The sequence below is a fragment of the Cicer arietinum genome, chromosome 5, assembly GCF_000331145.2.
Source record: "Cicer arietinum cultivar CDC Frontier isolate Library 1 chromosome 5, Cicar.CDCFrontier_v2.0, whole genome shotgun sequence".
Taxonomy (NCBI): Eukaryota; Viridiplantae; Streptophyta; class Magnoliopsida; order Fabales; family Fabaceae; genus Cicer; species Cicer arietinum.
In genome coordinates, this window is record NC_021164.2 from 38,514,175 (window position 1) to 38,524,354 (window position 10,180).

Here is a 10,180-nt window from a genome sequence, read left to right on the forward strand (position 1 = left end):
TATTTGTCCAATGTTGAATCCGTAGGGCTTCCCATATCTCGTCATTTGGGAAGAATATCAGGAGAAGGGATAATTGGAAAGAGACTAATGACTATATCAAGGACATAATGAGAGCAGGCACAATTGTATGTTCTGCACAATGATGATGAGGTTCAACCGTATGTTACAATACACATGGATCAGTTACCTAGTTTGAACATGAATAGGAATCAAAATTGGATAACTCGATAGCACAATCGAAGTTTTATAACATGGTTAAAAAATCACATAAAGTCAAAGTTTGATGTAGACCCCAAATCAATTTCACAGAGACTGGGGTGGCTAGCAAATTGTCCGAGTTTACATGTCTTTTCTTACACTGGTTCTGTAATTAACGACTACAAATTTTATACCAAAGAACAAGATGATCAAAACACTATGGAAAATAGCGGTGTCACTCTCGTAGCTGGAGCGATGCATATCTCAAGTGCAAAAGACAAAAACCCAATATATGCAAATCTATCATATTTTGGGGTTATCGAGCGCATATGGGAGTTAGACTACACAATGTATCGTATTCCCGTATTTGGTTGCAAGTGGGTCGATAATAATAATGGCGTTCGGATTGATGAATCAGGGTTCTTGCTTTTCGATTTTAATAGGGTGGGGTACAAAGATGAGCCTTTTATTTTAGCGTCGCAAGCTCAACAAATATTTTATGTCACTGATCCTACTGATGATAAATGGTCTGTTGTCCTATCGACCAATAAAATAAGTGATGATAAAAATAATGATGAAGATGTTGTTAATGATCTTTTCTTTGCAACATCATAACCACATGAAATTGATTCAATTGATGATGGTTTATATCTTAGAGATGATCATGATGAGGGAATTTGGATTAATCCATCGTTTCGTATCGTTAATGGACAAACAAATGTGAATCCCACCAGGAAAAGAAGAAGGGCATCTTAATGTAATTTAAGTGTTTGACCTGCCAGAACTGATTTTCTGCTTATATTGAACTTGAAAAAGCTTTGTTTGAGTACTGAGAATTTTTCTTGAACTTTAGTTTAACTGATCATCCCAATATGATTTGATCATGTAATCTAGCATTGATATATATATATATATATAGGTATTTAACTAATTATTTGGAAGAAAAAACAAATCCAAATATAGGTATTTTACTAATTATTTACCATTTTACAAAAACTGAATTTATATTGTAATTTAACAAAAACTGATCAGAACATAAACTTTGTAATTTTACAACGCTTTAAAAGGGTCACATAGCGCTTGCACATAATAAAATAAAGAAGCCTTTTAAAGCGCTTTGTGGAAAAGCGCTGTAAAAGGGTGCTTGCACATAATAAACACAAAGAAGCCTTTTAAAGCGCTTTGTGGAAAAGCGCTGTAAAAGGCTTCTTGCACATAATAAACACAAAAAAGCCTTTTAAAGCGTTTTGTGGAAAAGCGAACACAAAGAAGCCTTTTAAAGCGCTTTGTGGAAAAGCGCTGTAAAAGGCTTTTAAAAAAATAAAATAAGGAGGTCTTTTATAGGGTTTTATATATAACAGTAAACCGCTTCAGTTTCCTCTTCATACGCTTGCAGTAGGGTTTCATATATAACAGTAAACTTCATACGCTTGTTTCCTCCTCCTCTTCATTCTCCTTTTCATTGCGAACCCTACAAACAATATTGCCTTGTTACTAACCCTCATTATGTAAACTTCATACGCTTGTTTCCTCTTCATTCTCCTTGTCATTGCGAACCATCTTAGTTCCTGCGAACCCTACTCTCCATTACGTAAACTTCATACGCTCGTTTCTGCGAACCCTACTCTCCTACGAACCGTTCGTATTTATGCGATGTTCTTCTTTGTTCATATTTCTGCACCGTAACCCTACTCTTCTTCTGTTTTTCAGGTATTGTATTTATTAGTTTTTTGTTTCACTAATATGCATGTTGAACTTATACTGCTATCAATGAACAAATATTTATTGACTTATATGTTTTATTTTATAGTGCCATCGTCAAACTAACAACATCGACTGTGGGTACTATATATTGCGATTCATGAAGGAGATTGTTGATATGAATCAAACTATAATCCCAAAAACGGTATGGTATTTTCATTATTTGATTTTCATATATAAACTATGTATATATTTGATTCTAACTTATTTATGTTCAATTTTATATCGCACAATACTTTGACAATTCCAGTCCAACATACTCTGAAAGAGATCTAATTGAAATAAAGGAAGACTGGTGTCAGTATGTGATTGAAATGAAAATTATTTGATTTGTTGGGAAATGGCATGCTGCAAGGGATAGTTATATGAATATATGGTAGTTGTGTTATGTGTAGTTCTGATAGTTATATGTATATGAATAGGGAACATTTGAAAAATTGTGAATATGAAGTTATATGAATATGTTTATAGTTCTGTGCTGTTATCAACATGTGAATATGTATATGAATATGTTGTGAAGTGATTGTGTAAATATGTAAAGTTTTAAAGTTAAATTATAAAGTTATATAGTTCTGTTGTTGTGTACTGATTGTGAACTGATTCTGGATGAAAATGATTTTGGAAAAAAAATTAAAAGACAGCGGTATAATAGGTGCATAATAATGCATCTAATGAATACACCTTTTACATGCTTTTTCCAAAAAGTGCTGTAAAATGAATATAACAGGCGCTCAATATATCTACCTATTTTATAGCGCTTTTTTTATTTTAAAAAGCGCTATTGTATCTTTTTACAGCGTTGGATGCTACAGTGCTTATTTTTTTTGAAAAAGCGTTGTAAATGGCTTAAAGAAAGCGCTATAAAATAGGTTTTTCGCGTAGTGTATATAACCATTTAGAAAAGAACTTTAATATCCATTTAAAATAATGTAATTTTATTATTTGCTGCAAAAGAAAGTATGATACGAATAGCTTCTAACCAGGCTACGAGAGCAAAAGTCTCAGTGTAATCAATGCCCTCTTGTTGGTTGTAGCCTTGTGTGACAAGTCTTGCCTTGTTTATTGATGACTCTTCATCATATGCATATTTTCCCACTGTTTTAGTCTTATTTATCCTCAATCATCAGTTAAATTAAGGGTTTATTTAATACAATTTGTTGATTTTTGTTCTTTGAGTTAATAAAATGGTTTTTGTTTTTATTTCGTTGATTAAGTAGGAATTTGTCGTAATTTTACATTGCGTTTTGTTTTAGTGCAGTGCTGAATTTTGGTGAAAAATCAACATGACATATGTGGAGTATTTCAGCCATATCTGGAGTTCTAGATGTCCAATTAGTGTCATTCCAAGTGCTAATGAAAGCTCCGATCCATATATACAACTTTCATGAAGACACCGGGACCAAATTCAGAAGCAAAAGAATAGAAAAATGCAAAATACATCAGACAGCAGATGAAATGCGCCTGGAGCGCGTCCTGGAGCGCTTGGAGCGCATTTCTCAGGATTTGACTCTGCCAACGCGCGCCTGGAGCGCGTTTTTCCGCGCCTGGGGCGCGCGACGCGCACCAGCAACCATAAAAACGCAGATTTTTACTGTTTTAGGGATCTTTTTGACTCTGGGGAACTTGGGAGACTTGTGCCCTAGCATAGAAACTCAAAGACGGCCGTTTCTAACGCCATTGAAGCAGTTTTATCAAGAATCATCCATGAATCATTCTTGTAATTCTTCTTTAATCCTTATCTTTTGTATCTCTGTCATGAGTAACTAAACCCTATTTGTTAGGGATGAGTGTAACCAGATGAAACCCTTATTTTTCTGATTTGATTTCTAGTTATATGAATGAGTTTATTGAATTGTTTTTCTCATCTCTGTGCTTAATGCTTTTTATTGCTTGATCAACATTAAAATGTTCTACGATTTGTATTTTGAAACGGAAGTGGACTTTACAAATGCTTGAGATGAGAAATTCATGAATTTGTAGTCTAGGGATAGATGCAGGTCATGAAACCAATTAAATTAGTTGCAAAGCAATAATTTACAAGAGAATTTCTATACGGTAATGCTTAATTCTAATCTTAAATCCACTAAGGAATTAGGGGTTACTTTGGAATTAAAGGTTCTGTCACTAAGACATTAGGGCAAGAATAATAAAGAGAATTCGGTAATAATTCAATAAAGGAATTCAGTAACTAGGATCAAATTAGACACCAAGGTTGGATTCGAAGTGAAACTCATCCCTGACATTTTTCTCATTATAAAAGATCAATTTTATTATTGTTGTTAATTTCAAACATTATTTCAATCAACTTGGGAACCTTTTTGTTCAATTCTAGTAATCAAATATAATTCAATAGTAAAACACAATCCTTGAGTTCGACACTCGGTACTACCGTTTTATTATTACTTGCAATGATTCAGTACACTTGCTGAAACGCAATCAAGTTTTTGGCGCCGTTGCCGGGGATTGCCAAATCACTATTGAATTGAGTTTATTTACTGAATTGAAATGAGTTTATTTACTGAATTGAAATCACAGCTGAACTTATCTTTGATCCAGAAATTGAAAAAACAGCAAAGGCACATTGAAAGGCAGCTCGAGAAAGGAGACAAAGGGAAAGACAGTTAGTTGTGGAAGAAGAGGTTTTGGGTGATTGTGTCATATTTACTGAAATGGCCGACCCACCACCACCAGAACGTACTCTCGGAGAATATGGGAATCGAATTAGAAATCGTGCTCGACTACCCATTCATCACCAACCGGTTACAGTCAATAAGTTTGAAATAAGTCCTGCTCTATACCGAGAGTTGAGGGAAATTCATTTTGCCGGTAGACATAACGAAGACGCTAATAGACACCTCACAAATTTCTTTGAATTATGTGAAACAGTGAAGGTGGATGGTTTATCTGAGGAAACCAAGAAATTGAAGCTATTTCCATTCTCTTTGATAGATGATGCTAAGGAGTGGTTTCTTTCATTCCCCGCCGACAGCATCACCACATGGGATGATCTTGAGGATAAGTTCTTGGAACAATATTCCCCCCCAGCCATGTTCGTTAGAAAGAGGCAAGAAATCACAGGTTACAAACAGAAAGAGGGGGAATCTCTTCGTGACACTTACAGGAGATTCAGAAACTTACTAGCCGAATGTCCTAATCATGCTTATGACGACACTGCCCAAATGCAAATATTCTGTAATGGCTTGAGGCCGAGCACTAGAATTATGTTGGATGCCACAACTGGTGGTTCTTTGAATTACAAAACCGCAACAGAAGCACGAAAGATTATTGAGATCATGGCATCAAATGAACAGATGATATTGTATGACAGAAGTGGTGGTTCAACAAGTGGTGTAATGGAATTGAATGTTATGGATGGGTTAGCTCCAGGCAGGCTACTATCAAAGATGGAATAGGTTATCGCCACTGAGATAAAGAAGGGAATGGCAGCTATAAATATACAACCACAAGTGGCCCCCGTCAAATTACTAAAGCAGACTAGTTGTAACCTTTGTGGAGGAGCACATAAAACTGGAGTCTGTGAAGCACTGGATGATAATGAGGTAGAAGAACTAGAACGGGTGAATTTTGTGAGTAATAACAACAGGCAGAATAACCCCTACTCTAATACGTATAATCCTGGTTGGAGAAATCATCCGAATTTTTCTTGGAGAGATCAACAAGGTAGATCTCAGGGTCAACAAGAAGCTCAACCAAACCAATTCCCACCCAGAAAGGCTGCTTGGGAGAGCGCTATAGAAAAACTAGTTACAAGCACAAGTTCGTTCATTGAGGAGTCAAGAGCCGTCCAGAAAAATCACTCTGCATCAATAAAAAATCTTGAGACTCAAATGGGTCAACTTGCTCAACAAATGGCACAAAGAACGTCTGGAAATCTACCTAGTGACACAGTGCCGAACCCAAGAAACAATGTTAATGCAGTGACCACGAGGAGTGGCAAGGTGAGAGAACAAGTACCACCTGAAGCCGAACAGAGTAGAAGTACCTTGACTCCAACTCACCGGGAGGAAATGGTCACACCAATATCGGTTGAAGAGCACATCGCTATTATAAAGGAGCGAGAACCCGTGGTACAAAAAGGGGAACCACTGCCAAAACCAGAAATTCGACTTCCATTCCCTCAAAGATTAAGGAGGGAAGAAATTGAAAAGCAATTTGGTAAGTTTCTTGATGTTTTTAAAAAATTACATATTAACATCCCTTTTGCAGAAGCACTGGAGCAGACGCCGACATATGCTAAGTTCATGAAGGATATTCTGTCGAAAAAACGAAAAATCGGCGGTGAAACAGTTATGCTTATTGAAGAGTGTAGTGCTATACTACAAAGGAAGCTGCCACCGAACTCAAGGACCCTGGAAGCTTCTCAATCCCGTGCACTATTGGAAATAGAACTTTTGGGAAGGCTTTGTGCGATCTTGGGGCTAGTGTAAGTCTTATGCCCCTTTCAATATACAAAAAATTGGGCATTGGAAAAGTCAAGGATACACAACTGATGTTACAGTTTGCGGACCGCTCGATGAAACATCCCTATGGAGTGGTGGAAGATGTGTTGGTTAAAGTGGACAAGTTCATTTTTCCAGTAGATTTTGTGGTACTAGATATGGAGGAAGACAACGACATTCCTTTGATTTTGGGAAGACCGTTCTTGGCAACAGGGAGAGCTATGATTGATGTAGCAGATGGCACCTTAACCTTGAAAGTAAATGAAGAAACCGTCACTTTTAACATTCTAAAAGCCAGGGAACACTCAAAAGAAAGAGAAGGGTGCAATCGAATCGAGATTTTAGATGAGATAGTCAATGAAGAAATAAAGCATCAAACACCCAGCCTGCCATTAGAAAGAGTTTTATGTCTACCCCAAGATGTCGTTCAAGAAAGTGAAGACCCAAAGATGAAGGAGGTGTGGGCCATGTTAGAAGCATCGCCATCCTACTCCCCCTGTTTTCCTACTAGGTGGGAGGACTTGAAAGGGAATGAAGACAAATCCGCTGAGAAAAAGACACCACTGATTGAACTCAAGCAGCTGCCTCTTCATTTGAAATATGTATTCCTGGGTGAAGAAGAAAAAAATCCAGCCATAATCAGTGCAAGCTTAAGCGAGTTACAAGAAGAAAAGTTGTTGAGAATTCTGCGGAAGCACAAGGGTGCTATCGGTTGGTCCATTGATGACTTGAAGGGAATAAGTCCGACTTTTTGTATGCACAAAATCCTCATGGAAGACAATCACAAACCGGTAGTACAACCCCAAAGGAGATTGAATCTGGTAATGAAAGAAGTAATCAGGAAAGAGGTGGTAAAGCTACTAGAAGCTGGACTCATATACCCAATTTCAGATAGCTCTTGGGTGAGTCCCGTCCAAGTGGTACCAAAAAAGGGCGGAACGACTGTCATCACAAATGAAAAGAACGAGTTAATTCCTACTCGAACGGTTATAGGCTGGAGAGTGTGTATTGATTACAGGAGATTGAACAGTGCCACGAGGAAGGATCATTTCCCGCTCCCTTTCATTGATCAGATGCTTGAGCGGTTAGCCGGACATGAGTATTACTGCTTCCTAGACGGCTATTCAGGGTACAATCAGATAGCTGTAGCACCCGGGGATCAAGAGAAAACTGCATTTACATGTCCGTATGGGGTATTTGCTTATCGAAGAATGCCATTTGGATTGTGTAATGCGCCAGCCACATTTCAAAGGTGCATGATGTCCATATTTTCTGATATGATTGAGAAACATATTGAGGTATTCATGGACGACTTTTCTGTATTTGGCTCATCCTTTGATAATTGTTTGATTAATCTATCTCTTGTATTAGAAAGGTGTGAAAAATCTAACTTGGTCCTAAATTGGGAGAAATGTCATTTTATGGTAAGGGAGGGAATTGTTTTAGGCCATCGAATCTCCCACAAGGGGATCGAGGTAGACAAGGCCAAAGTTGAAGTGATTGAAAAACTTCCCCCCTACCAACGAGAAAGGCATTAGAAGCTTTTTAGGCCATGCTAAATTTTATAGAAGGTTTATAAAAGACTTTTCAAAAACTGCAAAACCACTTACAAACTTACTTGCGAAAGACACACCTTTCAAATTCAATGAAGATTGTTTGCATGCTTTTAACAATTTGAAAAACCAGCTGATAACTGCCCCCATCATCACTGCACCTGACTGGTCACTACCTTTTGAAATCATGTGTGATGCAAGTGACAGTGCTATTGGGGCAGTTCTGGGACAAAGAAAAGACAAGATGTTGCATGTGATCTACTATGCTAGTCATGTTTTAAATCAGGCACAACACAATTATGCTACAACTGAAAAAGAATTATTAGTTGTAGTCTATGCTTTTGATAAATTTCGGTCTTATTTATTAGGATCGAAAGTTATTGTTTACACTGATCATGCTGCCTTGAGGTATTTGTTTACTAAGCAGGAATCAAAACCACGGTTGCTTAGATGGATCCTATTACTACAAGAATTTGACATTGAGATCCGGGATAAAAAGGGGTCAGAGAACACTATGGCTGACCACCTATCTCGATTGGAGAAGGTTGAGGAGAATGAGGACATCAGACCGATTCGAGATCAATTTGCTGATGAGCACATCTTTGCCATTACCACAGTACCTTGGTTTGCCGACTTTGCTAATTTCAAGGTGGGGGGTACAATACCATCTGATTTCACTTACCAACAACGAAAGAAGTTTATCCACGATGCCAAATTCTATGTATGGGATGAACCCTTTCTGTACAAAAGAGGAGTGGATGGGCTGTTGGGAAGATGTGTGCCCGAGGAGGAACAAGAAAAGGTAATGTGGCACTGCCACGACTCCGAGTATGGAGGTCATTTCAGTGGTGACCGAACTGCAGCAAGAGTTCTACAATCGGGGTTGTTCTGGCCTTCTTTATTCAAAGATACATTCAACTATGTTAAGAAATGCGATCGATGCCAGCGCACCGGTAACATCTCAAAACGGGATGAAATGCCGCAAAATCCTGTATTAGAAGTAGAAGTGTTCGATGTGTGGGGTATTGATTTCATGGGCCCATTCCCATCGTCATACAACAAAGTTTATATTTTGGTGGCGGTGGATTATGTCTCAAAATGGGTTGAAGCAATAGCTACTCCAACAAATGATTCGAAACAGGTTATCACCTTTCTCAAGAAGAACATATTCGCTCGCTTCGGCGTGCCTCGAGCCTTGATCAGTGACGAAGGCACCCATTTTCTAAACCGGAATATGGAATACCTCCTAAAAAAGTATAATGTGCGTCATAGAGTGGCAACCCCATACCATCCACAAACAAGTGGGCAAGTTGAAGTCTCCAACAGGCAGCTTAAACGAATCCTAGAAAAGACAGTAACTGCCTCACGAAAAGATTGGTCAACGAAACTTGATGATGCACTTTGGGCCTACCGAACAGCTTTTAAGACCTCTCTGGGTATGTCACCGTATCAAATTGTGTATGGTAAAGCTTGTCATCTACCTCTCGAACTTGAACATCGAGCATTTTGGGCGACGAAGTACTTGAACTTTGACTCAGGCAAGGCGGGAGAGGCGAGAATTCTTCAACTTCACGAGTTAGAGGAATTCCGGAATTTTGCTTATGAGAATGCCAAAATATATAAAGAAAAAACCAAGAAATGGCATGACAAAAAAATCAAATTCAAGGAATTCCAAGAAGGAGAACTAGTTCTCCTATTCAACTCAAGATTGAAGTTGTTTCCCGGAAAACTAAAGTCAAGATGGTCGGGCCCTTTCAAGGTAACCAAGGTATTTCCACACGGTGCCGTCGAAGTGAAAGATGTACACTCCGATCGGAACTTCAAGGTCAATGGACAAAGACTCAAATCGTATTTCGGGGAAGAGTCAAAACTTTCGATGGAGTCCATCCATCTGGTTGCCATTTGAAGAATGATCTGTCAAGCTTAGGACACTAAACAAGCGCTTATTGGGAGGCAACCCAACTTCATATCCTTTGCATTTTAATTTCATGTCACTTTATTTACTTTCAATTTTAGTTTTGAATTACTAATTTTATTCATTCTTGATGTTTAGTATAAGCAAGAAATCATAAAATGTGTTAGGGAGTGTTTTTTTTTCAGTTGAGAGGGGGAAAAACGCGCCTGAAGCGCAAGTCGTGCGCCTGAAGCGCAATTCAGGGAGTTCAGCGCTGTGAACGCGCGCCTGGGGCGCTTGAAGCGCATTTCCCA

At 38.2% G+C, this 10,180-nt stretch overlaps 1 protein-coding gene across 1 annotated transcript; it reads left to right on the forward strand.

Moving 5' to 3' along the window:
- The first annotated feature begins 5,828 nt into the window (after positions 1–5,828).
- Positions 5,829–9,878, forward strand: LOC140920446 (uncharacterized). Its single transcript, XM_073368718.1, is given in 4 exon segments — positions 5,829–6,288; positions 7,197–7,932; positions 7,934–8,763; positions 9,268–9,878. Coding segments are annotated over 4 exon segments (2,637 nt in total).
- Positions 9,879–10,180: the final 302 nt, after the last annotated feature.